At 46.6% G+C, this 14,889-nt stretch overlaps 3 protein-coding genes across 3 annotated transcripts; 2 read left to right on the top strand and 1 right to left on the bottom strand.

The window, feature by feature from the left end:
- The first annotated feature begins 5,002 nt into the window (after positions 1 to 5,002).
- Positions 5,003 to 8,405, top strand: LOC130204628 (inosine-uridine preferring nucleoside hydrolase-like). Its single transcript, XM_056431475.1, has 8 exons — positions 5,003 to 5,075; positions 5,503 to 5,725; positions 5,817 to 5,996; positions 7,416 to 7,527; positions 7,604 to 7,740; positions 7,814 to 7,891; positions 7,966 to 8,082; positions 8,185 to 8,405. Exons 2-8 carry the CDS (start codon positions 5,546 to 5,548, stop codon positions 8,335 to 8,337), a joined length of 957 nt encoding a protein of 318 aa, XP_056287450.1. The 5' UTR covers positions 5,003 to 5,075; positions 5,503 to 5,545; the 3' UTR covers positions 8,338 to 8,405.
- A 413-nt stretch (positions 8,406 to 8,818) lies between these two features.
- On the top strand, positions 8,819 to 11,553 carry LOC130204625 (nucleoside hydrolase-like). Its single transcript, XM_056431473.1, has 8 exons — positions 8,819 to 8,991; positions 9,252 to 9,436; positions 9,513 to 9,692; positions 10,354 to 10,465; positions 10,569 to 10,705; positions 10,776 to 10,853; positions 10,936 to 11,052; positions 11,147 to 11,553. The coding sequence occupies exons 1-8, from the start codon at positions 8,895 to 8,897 to the stop codon at positions 11,297 to 11,299; spliced, it is 1,059 nt and encodes a 352-aa protein (XP_056287448.1). The 5' UTR covers positions 8,819 to 8,894; the 3' UTR covers positions 11,300 to 11,553.
- A 239-nt stretch (positions 11,554 to 11,792) lies between these two features.
- On the bottom strand, positions 11,793 to 14,833 carry unc50 (unc-50 homolog (C. elegans)). The gene is made up of 6 exons (XM_056431476.1): positions 14,631 to 14,833; positions 13,558 to 13,829; positions 13,354 to 13,474; positions 13,132 to 13,271; positions 12,730 to 12,837; positions 11,793 to 12,482 (listed from the first exon to the last, which is right to left on the bottom strand). Exons 1-6 carry the CDS (start codon positions 14,783 to 14,785, stop codon positions 12,346 to 12,348), a joined length of 933 nt encoding a protein of 310 aa, XP_056287451.1. The 5' UTR covers positions 14,786 to 14,833; the 3' UTR covers positions 11,793 to 12,345.
- Between the last annotated feature and the right edge of the window lie 56 nt (positions 14,834 to 14,889).

Here is a 14,889-nt window from a genome sequence, read left to right as displayed (position 1 = left end):
ACTTAATTCATCTTCAGTATCCTCCTTCTTCCTCAAGGCCTCCCTATGTGTACATCTGGTTTCCTCTCTAGTTCGCTTCCCTTCCTCAGACAGATTATTATTGCTGTGTATCTTTACAAATGTACTAGCCAACATAACAGCTTTCTCTTTATTAGTCACCGCTACCTCTTCTCCATCTTTTAGTACAGGATAACTCCACTCTCTTCTGTCACCTCCCATCTTTCTAATTTCAATTCAATTCAGTTTATTTGTATAGCCCAATTTCACAAATTACAAATTTGTCTCGGAGTGCTTTACAATCTGTACACATAGACATCCCTGCCCCAAAACCTCACATCGGACCAGGAAAAACTCCCAAATAACCCTTCAGGGGGGAAAAAAAGGGAAGAAACCTGCAGGAGAGCAACAGAGGAGGATCCCTCTCTAGGATGGACAGATGCAATAGATGTAATGTGTACAGAAGGACAGATTTAGAGTTAAAATACATTCAATGAATATGACAGAGTGTATGAATAGTTCATAGTAGGCATATTCCACGATGGAGACCTCCACGATCCATCAGGCAGATGGCGGTGGGGAGGAGTCTCAACAGGACAGTGGCGTAGTCATGAGCAGGAATTCCACGACCCAGACGATCCATCAGGCAGATAGGATCTATGCCGTCTCATAGGGTCCGATGACCCCATGAGACGTAAAGTCAAAAGGACTTCCGGGGAGAAAGCAGAGTTAGTAACGTGTGATTGAGAGATGAAAATTCATCCTTAAGGAGAGAAAAAAGAGGAGATAGGTACTCAGTGCATCCTAAAACGTCCCCCGGCAGTTATAAGCCTATAGCAGCATATCAAGGGGCTGGACCAGGGCAAACCTGATTCAGCCCTAACTATAAGCTCTGTCAAAGAGGAAGGTCTTAAGTCTACTCTTAAACGAGGTGACTGTGTCTGCCTCCCGGACTGAAATTGGAAGCTGGTTCCATAAAATCATTCCCCATATTTCTCCTACTGGTGTTGTATTTCCAACTGTCTCACAAAACTTCCTCCAGTATGTCCTCTTTGCCTGCCTTATTGTCTTTCTCACTAATGCCTGAGCTTTCTTGAACTGTATCATATACTGATAGTTATGGGTTCTTTTCATTAACTTGAATGCCCTGTTTCTATTTCTAACCGCCTCTTTACAAGTATTGGTCCACCATGGTACTGCTTTTCTACTTGCTTTTCGGGACGTACTCTAGAGCAGCTGCCCTAATGCCTTCTACTATCATATCATTTAGGCTTTCTATAGGCATATCACCATTAATCTTACTCAGATGCCCATCACTCTTTTCCTTAAATCTCTTCCAGTTGGCCTTCCCAAAGACCCATTTTTCACCCCTGGCTTCTTCCACTACTGACATACAAATATTTATTTTACAAAATATCGGGTAGTGATCACTGCTTATAGTTCCCTCATGATATGCTTTCCAATCACACACTGCCGCAATGTTACTTGACACTAGTGTTAGGTCCAGCACAGACTTCTTTCCTGTGCTGACATTAATCCTGGTTTTACTCCCATCATTTATGCAGACTAAATTCCTAACATCTAATAGTTCTTCTATAGTTTGTCCATTGCCATCCGTACTTCCACTCCCCCATAATGTGTTATGTGCGTTGAAGTCCCCACACCATACTATACTTGTCCTTCTATTTCTTCCAATTCTCTCAATTCTAGTTTTACACATGGATTATAATAATTCACTACCACAAATTTCTTCCTATCACTCCAAACTTCAACTACCACATACTCCCTTTCTTGCCCTATACCCAGTAACCTATGGGGAATCCCTTCTTTTATAAAAGTAACACAGCCCCCTCCTTGTCCTTCTTTCCTATCTCTTCGAATTGATACATACCCATTTATTACAAAGTCCAATCTTGGCTTTAGCCACGATTCTTGTATGCACAGGACATCTGGTTTCTTTCTGCTATCTATAAATTTCTTAAGCTCCTGCCCATTGGAAATTAAACTTCTTGCATTCCATTGAAGTATTAACATGATTATCACCCAATACATGCATGCTGGCTTGCCTGTACACTAAGACGGTCTCTCACTTCCTCCCATTTTAAACCTATATCAAGATGATGTACTGCTGCTTTAACAATTATTTGAATCCTTTCAGTTTTTGACTTAACCTCAGCAGTTGCATTTATCACCCCTGCTATGAAAGTCACCAGCTTCTCCTTCTCTGCCCGTACACTGACTTTATCATTTCTTTCTACTTCCACTGCCATTTGGACTTTATTGATATCCTCCTCTGGCTTCTTCTCCTGCCTCACCAACTTAACTGCTTCTGCATAAGTTACATTTCCTTTCCTTCTTGTTTGTTGGACTTCCACCTCTCGCTTCATTGCTTCACATCCCCAATAAGCAACACTATGTCTCCCACCGCAGTTGCAGCACTTTGGCTGAACTCCTTCTCCACACTTTCCATATTCATGTTCTCCTCCACACCTGGCACACCTTATCTTTCCTCTGCACACTTTTGCCACATGCCCAAATTCCTGACATTTGAAACACCTCACTGGTTTTGGTGTAAACTCCCTTACTCTGTATTTCACAAATCCACAATACAGTTCTGCAGGAATGTCTTTTCCATCAAACTCTACCAAAATTGTTTCCTTTTTCTCTATTCCTCTTGTCATTCTTTTAGCACTCTTAACTGCTCCGCAACGTACTATTAAGCTCGCCACCAGATCTTTCATATTCATACTTAAGGGTACTCCAGATATCACTCCCCTAGCGTCATTTGGCCTCTGTTCTCCCACTTTCACCACTTTAAGCACTTTTATCTGTCCAACCATGGCAAGTGTTTTTGCCTTATCAACTTGTTCCTTACTGTTGCACCCAATTAAGAGATTGCCATCTCCCAAGACCCTTGCATACTTCACTTCTCCCAATTGTGCTCTAATTACTTTGGTCAGCTTTAATGGATCAATTTTCTTAACTCCTCCTTCTCCTTCAAATCGTATCACTACATTCAGTAGTTCTGCCTTTGGTTCTCCAACTTCCTCTTCTTCACTCTCGGTTTCATCCAAATTCTCTTTTCCCCTCTTTTTCTTCTTCCTTGTCTTTTCCCACTCATTCTCCCTCCTGCCTCTTGCCTCTCTACCACTTAGCTCCATGCTATCACTATCTTCCTCTACTCCAGCCATCCTGACTGAAGAGTAAAAGTCAAACTTCTGGGTCGACTGTGACCACCTGTTAACTCTCTTCCTGTCTGACCAACTAAGCCGCACCAGAAACTTCCAAATCCAGCAAAAACTCGCGCAAAATCAGCTCCACAGTCCTCTCTGCAGCTCACGACCGTCGTGCTCAAAAAACGTCTCCAACCGATTAGCTAACTCCTCGGAAAGAAAGACTCTGTCCCGTCAACAGGAACTCCATCCGCTCCACGTCACTGACAACCAATCAATTATTTATGTAAAGACACAACATGGACGTCCCGAACAAGTCAACACTCTTGTAACAGTTTAGCTCCACGCCTTCCCTTTTGTCATAGTTGTTTTCATCCTGTCACACCATCTCGTCAATCCAACTCCCCTCACCTGCCTCTGATCACCTCGTTAGTCCCTCATTCCCTTCACCTGGTCCTCACGCCCTTCTCACCTGCAGAGCATCCCCTCATTAGTCCCTCACTATTTAGCTCCCTCACTTCCACTTGTCCTCTGCCAGATTGTCTTGTGTTTTCGTGCCAAGTTCTCCAGCGTTATTAGAGTATATTCCGTGCCTGCCTGCCTGCCCTGACCTCTGATTCTCTGCCCCGCCCCTTTTTGGACTTGTTTGCTTCTTCGACTGATCTCCCGGTTTTGACGCAGCCTGTTTCCAACCAAAGACAGTATTCTTTGTTTCTCCTGTCTGAGTCGTGACAGAATTAACTCAACGACACGAGGTTCAGGGGTTAAAGATGTCATATTCCATCATGTTATTAAGTTAAACTGAGCGTTTCTTTACGGTGAGCCCAAGATACTTCCACAATGTATGAAGGCAATAAAGTTACGCTGTTTTTTTCTTCTTTTTACCATTAAATGTGATTGCGTACTTTCTGTCGCTTTTTCCCCTCGTTTTGTGTCATAAGTTAAGAAAAAGGTTGTCACTATATTGATGTTTTTTTGACACCAAGGAAGGAGGAAAAACACTTAAACACATAAATAGTGTCTGCAGAGTAAAGGTCATGCATGAGGGTCACATGGTGAGATCAGGTGGGAGATTTCTGCTCCGGCACTGCAAGAACCTGATCTTCCAGGAATGAGCCGGTGGGGGAGTTGGCAACAACAACTATTTCTATCATGTCTTGGCTAATATCTGAGCCAAAGGAATTTTTTAAGTTTAACTGTCAGGGTGAATTGACTTCTCTGATGTCCTTTCTTTTTTTCTTAAAAATATAGCTTTGTTCTGCACCATGGTTCTAAATACCTCCGTCTCGAGGGAAGAAGCTGAAATTCGCTAACGACTCAAACAGATAAAGAAGTAAGAGTAAATAAGAGCAGATGATGAAAAAATTAGTTTTTAATCGGTTACATTACCTTATTTTGACATTAATAGGACATGAAAACCCAACATTTGACTGTCTTTATAGGAACATGAACATTTCTTCAAGCAGATCAAAGTAAATTACATTTCACAAGCGTTACGTTCTCATATCGTTCATCCATGTCTCTGCTCTTTGGCATGAATGTTTCTATTCATTCCTCTTTGTTTTGCCTTTCCTCGAGGTGGATGGATGCAGGTTGTTGTCTCGCTGCATCATTTTGTAATAAATAAGCAATTCTTTGTGTTTTGTCATTCTGTCCCTGTTATTATGTCCAACAATATGTGAAATACACTAATGGTTCATTCATGCTCTTTGAAAAGTTGGAAAAGTACACCAAATAAACCCCAACCAGTATACAGGCTAAAGGTGAGGCAACAATGCGGGAGGAGGCGTGCCTCATTCCTGTCTGTGTGTATCTGACGAGTTTCTTCAAAAAGAGGTTATTCAGGTGAGGGCAGTCAGTCGACCTCAGACCTCAGGAGACCAGACCTCAGGAGCCGCTCAGCAGGTGAGGACTTTATATTTTATTGTCATTTACAGACAACCGACATTCAAAAGTACAGGGATGATCGATCTGTCAAGTACCAGCATAATGTTTTTATGTTTTTATTTTGTTATAAAATGGTAAAAAGGCTGTGCATGAAATGTTGGGAGCGCACTGAGGGAAAAATTTTATCGAATGAAGCACGAAACATATCGAACCTTTCCAACCTCACATTGTGTTGGTATGAAAAAGGCCTCGGGGGAATTCTTTAATACAAAAATAGTGCAAACAGGCAAAGTATATGTGTTACAGTGCAGGAACACAGATGGAGGCCTGTGCACGTCTCAACAAATCAAAAGTGCTGAATCTGAATGGAAAACAAGTCGAGTCAACCATCTGAATCGGCTTTATTCTGAACTGCAGTCAACCAGAATAACTTTTGGGTTGCCAGGTTGTGACACATACCTGCCGTTCGTCTCGCTGTTGAACGCAGAATGAAGAAGAAGGTGATCCTCGACGTTGACACCGGAGTGGACGATGCTCAGGCCATCATGCTGGCCCTCGCCGACCCCGACGTGGAGATCCTGGGTATCACCTGTTGCCACGGCAACACACCCCTGGAGAACGTCCTCAAGAACACGCTGCGTGTCCTGAAAGTCTGCGACCGGCTGGATGTGAGTCTGTGCGACGTCAGGCAGAAATTGGCGCGTGTTCACGGGGGGGTTAATATGATGGTAATGTAGGTTTTTCTCCAACGCGTGACAGATCCCAGTGTATCGCGGATGCGAAACATCCCTGCTGGGCCGCCAACAGAACGCCGGAGATTACCACGGGAAGGACGGCCTGGGCGACGTCCCGGATCCGGACACTCCGGGCCTGGAGCTGCTGCAGAAGAGGAAAGCCGTCCAGGCCTTGGTCAAGATCGTGAAAGAGAACCCTGGAGAGGTGAGGCAGACCCCCGTGTCGGTCTCGGGCGTGCAGTCGAGATGATCATGTGACTCTACCCTTCTGGAAGTTGATCGGTGTGGCAGCTGTCGCTAATTTGGCCTCGGCTGCTGGTGATTTGCAATCAGTCAGCAGCCGAGGCCACGCGCATAAAAGCTCTCAGTGGAGAGTGGAGCGGGGGAGTGAGCAGAGGCGCAGGTTGTGCGGTCTGCTTGTGAGTTGTTGCTGACAAATAAATGATGGCTTTCAACCAAACCTCGTGGTTCCGGGCTGATCCTTGGTGCTGGGGGGGGAAACCCACGGGTAGTGGCCATGGAGCTGCTACACTGGAGCCCAACGTGGGGCCCCCGGAAACCCAACACCTGGAAGGGATGGAGTCTGGGAAACCAGAGGAGGAGCTGATGAGCAGCTTGGGCCAGATTCTGGCCAGAATTGAGGAGATGGGGCGGGCACAGGCAGAGGAGAACCGCCGGTTCCTCAAGGCCCTCCTGGTCCCGCCGGCTCTGCGGCTGAACCCCGTTCCCCAGGACCCGTCGGAGCTGCCGACCTCCGAGGTCCAGGACTCGTCGGAGCTGCCGACCTCAGAGGCCCAGGAGCCGTCGGAGCTGCCGACTCCCGAGGTCCAGGAGCCGTCGGAGCTGCCGACTCCCGAGGTCCAGGAGCCGTCGGAGCTGCCGACCCCCGAGGTCCAGGACCCGTCGGAGCTGCCGTCGAACCCCGAGCCCCAATACCCGTCGGAGCTGCCGACCCCCGAGCCGACCCGTCGGTGGAGGGCCGACTCCGGATCCCCGGGCCCTGTCGGAGGTGCCAGCTACCGCTGCTCCGGCTCCATCCCGGCCGGTCCCGGCTCCCCGTTCCCCGGCCCAGCGGGCTTCAGCTCCCCGTCCCCCCCATGTCCCGAGCCCGGTTCCCCAGAGCCCCTCCTCCGCCCAAGCTCTCAGGGGGGGGGAGGGGGAGTAGGTTAGGCCGGCTGGAGCCCCGGCCTAAATCTGGTGGTGGGGAGTGTGGCAGCTGTCGCTAATTTGGCCTCGGCTGCTGGTGATTTGCAATCAGTCAGCAGCCGAGGCCACGCGCATAAAAGCTCTCAGTGGAGAGTGGAGCGGGAGGGTGAGCAGAGGCGCAGGTTTTGCGGTCTGCTTGGGTGTGTGCGCTGCTGAATAAAAGATGTCTCTCGACCAAACCTCGTGGTTCCGGGCTGATCCTTGGTGCTGGGGGGGGAAACCCACGGGTAACGGACGCGGTCTTGTTACAATCGGTCTGGATGACAACAAGCCTCCTGGCAAAATAATCTTCAATAGATTCTGAATCCCGAAGGAAACCGTGTACTTCGCTCATCGTGTGTTTCTTCTCTCTCACTCGCAAACAAATAGCAATGAAAAGATCTAAATGTGTGTTTGCTTTTTCTGCTGCCGTGTGCAGGTGACTCTCGTGGCCACGGCGCCCCTCACTAACCTGGCGGTCGCGGTGCTGCTGGACCCCTCCCTCCCCAAAAAACTGAAGGCGCTCTACATCATGGGTGGAAACACTGAATGTAGGTCACCTGTCGCTACGTCGATATTCCATCGGCTGATGATTTTATTGTCTGGCCAATGCCTGTGTGTGTGCAGCCAGGGGTAACACCACCGTGTGTGGAGAGTTCAACTTCGTGGCCGACCCCGAGGCGGCCTACATCGTGCTGGACCGCTACACCTGCCCCACCTACATCGCCCCCTGGGAGTTCAGCTGCAGGAACAGCCTGCCGTGGGTGAGTTGGGGGCTGAACGCGCAACGTGTCGAGTTTATTTTCCAGGAGTCGTGTTCATTGTGTCTCCGCTCAGTCTTTCTGTGACCGCTGGCTGGGCCAAAGCACCGAGAAGGCGGCCTTCATGCAGAAGATCACGTCCCTCTCCATGAAGGTACGGTCGCCTCTCGAGAGCTCAGGTGATCTTCAGTCGCAGCGTGGCCCCTCGTGACGACTCGTCCCTTGCAGAAAGCTCAGTCGGCGGACTATCAGAAGGAGATCACGGAGGGGAAGGGGTTCAACTCCTGCGACACCTACGCCATGGCGGCCGCCATCGACGACACCTTCATCACAGAGAGCGACGAGGTGAGCGCCCGCTGCTCTCAACGACCTTTAAATAAAATGACAAAGTAGGCGGACGTCATCGTTACCCTCCAATGAACCGGCCCGTGTTATTCATTCCCCCAGGTTGCGGTGTCAGTGGAGCTGGGGGGGACCTACACCCGAGGCATGATGGTGCTGGACTACATGGGTCTGCTCAAGAAGAAGCACAAGGCGTTCGTCATGAAGAAAGTCGACTTGGAGAAGTTCAAGCAGATGTTCATGAACTCACTGAAGTAGAACGATGTGTACCGTCACGTGAGGGACTGGCATCGGTTCAGTATAATTAATAAAGCAGAATAAAGTTGTTCTTGTTTCCTTTTTTATAAACATGACTGAAGCATCTGTGTCGTTTTCCCCCCTTCTTCTCAGATTCAATAATAAAAACACATGAATAGAAATAGAAAATTGCCTTCAGGTGCAAGAAAAGGAAATTCCTTCTCTGTCTTTAATAGAGCAGTAAGAAAAAGAAAAAAGAGGAAATGTAATAGTTTCCGTCAGGTTTGAAAATGAAGCAACGCAGAGGGGTTGTACATTTGATTCATGGAACTCAAGTGTCCTCAGAGGAATGGAAAAAGCTCAACAAACAACTATTTATAGAGTGAAATAAAGTGGAAGTGGAAGAGAGAGGAGGAGACTAAACACTGTAGTCCTACTCTCAGCAGATCATGTCACGCCCCTTAAACTTGATTTATTTTTCTCCCGCTGCTTGCCAACCCAGCCCACGTCATGTGGTGTCGTGTTCCTTTTTCCCAGCGTTACATAACCTCCCCACCTTTTGTTTGTCTTTAAGCTCCATGAGAAGAAAAAAAAAGTGCAGCAGGGAGAGACGTCTCAGTCCAGAGCTGACTTTAGAGAAGGATCACACACCGGTAGCCGGAACACTTCAAACTGGTAAGTTGATCTCTTTGCCCTCGATGGTTTCTTACCCTATTTATGAAGAGGATAAAGATTGTTTTTACCAGCAATGTACACTGCTGGAGGGAGGTTAAGAGTGCTTCTGTAGCTCAACGGTTGCAGTTCTGTCTGTGGGTGTGTTTACGGTCTGACTTATGGCGCTTCCACTGTATATACACACCGGTATATCCACTACAAAAACAATGCTGTTTGTTCAGATTGCTGAGGACAACTTGTCCTTCTTCCATTCCTTTAAGATAAGATGAGTAAGAAGCTGATCCTGGACGTGGACACCGGGGTGGACGATGCCCAGGCCATCATGATGGCCATCGCAGACCCCAACGTGGAGATCCTGGCGATCACCTGCAGCCACGGCAACACCAAGCTGGACAACGCCTGCAAGAACACACTGCGTGTCCTCAAAGTCTGCGGCCGGATGGACGTAAGAGCGTGCCGGCGTCACGGAAACATGCGATGTTAAGAATGTTTGTTGAACCCGTCGTCGTCCCCCTCCTCAGATCCCAGTGTACCGCGGCTGCTCCGAGCCGGTGCTGGGCCGCAAGCGCCACGCTGGAGACTTCCACGGGAAGGACGGGCTGGGCGACGCCCCGGATCCAGACGCTCCGGGCCTGGAGCTGCTGCAGAAGAGAAGAGCTCCACAGGCCATAATTAAGATCGTCAACGCAAACCCTGGAGAGGTGGGGAGAGGGTGCAGCCCTATGGGACTGCTGTGTCAATGCACATACTGTATATATGGTTTTAAATATATATGATGATATGATATGATATATACCTTTATTCGTCCCAAAGTGGGGACATTTCAAAAATCACAGCAGCGGTGCACATCAGAGCATTAATAAAAATAATTATAAAACACAAAACTAAATACTAAATACGAAATACTAATACTAAATATACAAGGGGAAAACAAAGTAAAGTGCTGAGTAAAGATATAAATATATATATATTGTGTGTTATTCATGAACTGATAAACCCTTTTTTAAATGATTTTTTACTTAAGGGGAGACACAACAGGGCAATAGGGTGAAAAGAAGTCGATGCACCTTATTTATTTGTATTTATTATATAAAAAGTTTTCTGGAATTTACATTTTTTTAACACTCTGAAAAGAAGACGTGCTGGAGGCAAAATAACCGTAACTTCAAATATTCATTCATCTTTATTAAAGAGGGCACAGTCCCCAAACATAGATTGTTGTTGTAAAGTCTGATATAAAACATTCTTATTCACAAAATGGGATCCATAAACAGGAAGAAGGTGACATAATGCACCGACCACACACTCGCTCCAGCAGCTGGTACATGACTCACGTTTTCCTCTCCCTCGGGCTGTGTGCAGGTGACTCTCGTTGCCACGGCGCCCCTCACTAACCTGGCCGTGGCTGCACAGCTGAACCCGTCCTTCTCCAAGAACCTGAAGGCGCTCTACATCATGGGGGGGAACACTGAGTGTAGGTCATCGGTCGCTACGTCTATATTCGGCATGTATCGGTTGTAGTAGCTTTTATTTTGTGAACTGACGGTGTGTGCGTGTGTGTGTGTGTGTGTGTGTAGCCAGGGGTAACACCACCGTGTGTGGAGAGTTCAACTTCGTGGCTGACCCCGAGGCGGCCTACATCGTGCTGGACCGCTACACCTGCCCCACCTACATCGCCCCCTGGGAGTTCAGCTGCAGGAACAGCCTGCCGTGGGTAAGCAGCGACCTCAGGGTCGTGGAAGCAAAAAGACGATGTTCTTGACTCACTTTCCGTCTCCCTCAAGTCTTTCTGCGACACTTGGCTGGCCCAGGACACGGAGAAGGCTCGCTTCATGAAGAAGATCTCCCTCCACACCAGAACGGTGCGTTTTATTTCTCTCTCTCAAACGCACCTGAAAGAGCGTCTCAGAAACAAAACGTCACTTTGTGATGTCGCCACCGCAGATGGTCCAGACGGAGCGCTATCAAAAGGAGCTGGTGTCCGGACCTGGGTTCAACACCTGCGACACCTACGCTTTGGCTGCCGCCATCGACGACACTCTGCTGACGGAGAGTGACGAGGTTGAAGCGCCCGCGTCACACCCTCGAGGTTCAGTCACTTCCCCGCGGAAACAAAAGACGTTTCTAAGTCCATCGTCTTCGTCTTCTCCTCCAGGTCGCGGTGACGGTGGAGTTGGAGGGCACACACACCCGAGGCATGATGGTCCTGGACTACATGGACCTGCTCAAGAAGAAGCACAAGGTCTTCATCATGAAGAGCATCGACCTGGAGAAGTTCAAACGGCTGTTGACGAACGCACTGAACTAGCGTGACGTCTGCAAACGGGCACACACACACATGTATCGTTGTTATTTGTTTCAAATCAAGGAGGTTTTTTGGATCCATTGTTGATGGTGTAATTGGCTTTTTGATTAGTTCGTGCAGCCGTTAACTCAAGAATAGAAAGAAGTTGATTTATATTGTGAGTGGCTGTGATTTCTTCAACTGCTTATAAACTATGTATGAATTTACCTAATATGTAAAGCACTGGTTCTTTCATAACATAAATAAGATGATACTTACTGTGTTTACAGTCTCTGAAATAATTCCTTATAATTAAGAAAAAACAATGGAATGGAAAATGTACATTATAAAGATACAGGATCATACCATAAATATAATGAGATTGAATATAATGGTTTTAACTAAAGTTATTTTTAATCTATGAAGCTGCAACACATCCGCATAGTACCGTGAACCAAATAAATCAACGTCTTCTTTGAGGCATTTCTTCCTCCAGAAAGTAAAACGGGAGTCAACCGAAGTTAATAAAACCTTTTATTGAAAGTGCTTTGGAATGTACACTTTAAGAAAAAACAGAAAGGGGGAGGGGGGGAGTGTCCATCCCTTGTTTCTACACTGTCCTCCTATCTCTCTCTCTTCAATAAGCAGGATTATTGGTCTTTTTTTTATAAGAAAACTCAAAGAAACAAAGCAAATGTGTCCTCTTCAGAAACAATCCTCTGTGTATATATATTACAACTTGCCAGAATATTTACAAATCATACAAAAGGAACAATAAAAGCTGTATCTCCTGTTTCTGCAACAACAGTCCAAACCCGTCACTGTTCACCGACCTCGCAGCTCAACACGAGAGCCAAACGGAGAATGAACTGAGTCCTCTGAGAGTCGGGCAGCGGTCAGCCAGCTCGGTCAAACAACCCGGCGTTCACGGAGAGTCCTTCCCGACCAGATGCTGACGAACAGGAGCTGGAAATTGATTCTTGACACCTAGATGTGAGTTGGAAGCAGATTTTTTTTGGTGGAGTCGGCCTGGAGCCCACGAGTGTCCAATTTCAGAGGTCGAGCTGGTCCTACTGGACTCTGTACTTGTAGAACCAGCAGAGGCCCCGAGTGAAGTTCCAGCCCAGAGAGACGGAGAGGACGTAAATGAGTCCGAGCAAAGCGAAGGGGTAGAGCAGCACCACGGTGTTCTTCAGGAAGGGGAGAGCTGTGTGGAGAACACCAGGCGAATGCATCAGCGGACGCTTTGAGCCGACAGATCTACAAAGTCACGTTGAAGTACACGCGACATTCCTCCTCCTTTATAGGAAACAGTGTGTTAAATGGCGACTGCTGCTTTAACACTAGATGGAAATAAACACACCCCAACCATTAAAATGTCTTCACCCTCCCGGACCAAAAACATCCACATGGAAATCAAATACAATCGATATTTAAATGTGAATGGGGCTTACCGTTGTAACCTAAAAACGTGATGTAGAGATAATAACTAATGGCGATCAGCCACAAAGTGTTCCCGAAAAAGTATCCCACGAACCAGTCGGAGTTTATTATCACAACATCTGAAAGACACAAAACAAACTGTAAGTGTGGTGACAAAGGAAGGAGGCAACAGTAATGTCATGTCATAGCTATTCTTCATTACATCAGTTACTTTTTCTTTTTTGTAATAGCAAAGAATTTCGTTAACTTGACCCTATTATGTCTTTATAAATGTTATAAACTGTTTAGCAACATCTTCATTTAAAACATAAAATGCTCATTTAACTGTATTAAAGACCATTTCGTGCTTTGGATTGGATGAATGTAATTCCAGACACACTGAGATAACTCACAAAAAGCCTCAAGCTACTCACGGTTGATGAAGAAGAGCTGCAGGAAATGCAGGATGACGAGAAGCGGGTAGAAGGCATTGAGGTGAACATCAAATGCGTAGCCCCACTCCACATCGAAGTTTCTGCCGGGTTGTTTCAACAGGTACCTGTTGCTGATGACCCTGAAAAAGACAATAAATAATATTTCAGATGCAGTCAGAGGTCTATCGTACAGTTAAACTACGAGGCAAACCCACTACTCACCACATGAGGGTTGATATGAGAAGACCAACTCCTATACAGTCAACAATGACCACCCACAGCAGCAGCTTCAGAGTCTCCACGGCGCCCATGTCCAGCACCAGACCAAAGCCGAGTGTTGACACTGCGGAGGAAGAGAGGGAGCGTCGAGTCATCGCGGCACCGTGACGACATCCGGATGCAACGCTTCCCCGATTGCAGACTCACCACACAGCCAGACGCCGAGCAGGACCAGGAACGCCGGGTCGTCCCTGGCCCACTGGTCTTTGGTCTGCTTCCTGTAGTGGAAGTTGCGGTAGACTCTCTGCGGCGACGTGAACAAGTAAAGCATCTGCCACACAGCAAAGTCAAAGTCCATCTGTTTGAAGTGGAGCAGCCGTCGCAGGTACTTGTAGCGCTTGAAGCCTGCCGTGTGGCGGGCCGTGGCGCTAGAACCGAGGGAGCCGTTGCCGTTTGGCGTGGTGGTCGGCAACATGGCGCTGAGTGTCACATGAAACAAAGAGGGAGGTGAGTGGGGGAAGGAGAAGAAAGACGGGATGAAATGCTGCACACATCCTGAGGAGGTGCAGCACTCTAATCTTAAACGAAATGCAGATAAACCCAAAAAAATACACTGACAGCATGCAACATTTTGTGTTTAAAATACTAAATGTTATAACCTGATGCATCACTCTCATATCGAGTCTCATGCAAAGCTTCCAGTCTGCAGCTGAACTGTAATTTCATCATTACAGACAGCAAGGTAACATTACATTTGAAAGATGTACGTGCATAACGTGTTACTTTACTAAATTAATAATAAACACAGAGTACAGATAATACCATATTGCCGAGTTAACATGATGCAGGCTTAAAAATATAGTCTTGCATCCAAAGTTGCTATAATATATCCTTTACATGTGTTGAATATATCATAGTGCATGCCATCACTGAACAAACTGCTTTTAAAATAATGACAACACCAAAACACAGGGTGCTAGTGCAAACATATTCTACATATAATCTAAGTTACATTAAAAACTTCGAAATGTTACTTATTTTCTCTCCTTAATAGACACAATGCACTGTGTATCTACTGCGCAGTATCTTTCGTACAAACAACACACACTGACATGTTCCTGTTGTGTTAGTTGACGCTGTGTTTGCTAGCAGACAATGTTAGCTTGTTGCTAACTAGTTTACTAAGATGGGAAGGCCTGGTCACTTTTATTTTGTAAATACTTGCAAACTATGTTGCATTCTCTAAACACTTAAACGTATGTCTTCTTAATCATATTCACCTGTGTTTGCTGTACTCCTTAGGAGGAGAAAGCCCCAACTCTTGCTCTTTTATGTAGCTGTTTGTAGACGCTTCCTGAACTGTCGCAAAAATGAACACGTAGATACTTCCGGTATCACGCGGTGCACCGTGGGAACTGTAGTCTGGTGTAAACATATTTAAAGTGGGTATTTGTTATACATATCAGTCAAACATGTGTGTGGCATTAAGTCAGAGCATGCTGTCTCTACTGCGTGCTGTATTATATTGTGTTTTTAAGA

Source organism: Pseudoliparis swirei, chromosome 14, assembly GCF_029220125.1.
Source record: "Pseudoliparis swirei isolate HS2019 ecotype Mariana Trench chromosome 14, NWPU_hadal_v1, whole genome shotgun sequence".
NCBI lineage: Eukaryota > Metazoa > Chordata > Actinopteri > Perciformes > Liparidae > Pseudoliparis > Pseudoliparis swirei.
Note: the sequence above shows the minus strand (reverse complement) of the source record. Positions and strands in the feature narration are given on the sequence as shown.

Bases quoted from the DNA above. Each gene is read 5' to 3' on its own strand.
- LOC130204628 (XM_056431475.1), top strand. From the start codon at position 5,546: ATGAAGAAGAAGGTGATCCTCGACGTTGACACCGGAGTGGACGATGCT. The intron at 5,997-7,415 runs GTGAGGCAGACC...TGCCGTGTGCAG, and splicing joins TGAAAGAGAACCCTGGAGAG to GTGACTCTCGTGGCCACGGC. The intron at 7,892-7,965 runs GTACGGTCGCCT...CGTCCCTTGCAG, and splicing joins TCACGTCCCTCTCCATGAAG to AAAGCTCAGTCGGCGGACTA.
- LOC130204625 (XM_056431473.1), top strand. From the start codon at position 8,895: ATGAGAAGAAAAAAAAAGTGCAGCAGGGAGAGACGTCTCAGTCCAGAG. The intron at 10,706-10,775 runs GTAAGCAGCGAC...GTCTCCCTCAAG, and splicing joins GCAGGAACAGCCTGCCGTGG to TCTTTCTGCGACACTTGGCT. The intron at 11,053-11,146 runs GTTGAAGCGCCC...CTTCTCCTCCAG, and splicing joins TGCTGACGGAGAGTGACGAG to GTCGCGGTGACGGTGGAGTT.
- unc50 (XM_056431476.1), bottom strand. From the start codon at position 14,785: ATGTTTACACCAGACTACAGTTCCCACGGTGCACCGCGTGATACCGGA. The intron at 13,830-14,630 runs GTGAATATGATT...TGTGACACTCAG, and splicing joins AAGGAGTACAGCAAACACAG to CGCCATGTTGCCGACCACCA. The intron at 12,838-13,131 runs GTGAGTAGCTTG...TGTGTCTTTCAG, and splicing joins GCAGCTCTTCTTCATCAACC to ATGTTGTGATAATAAACTCC.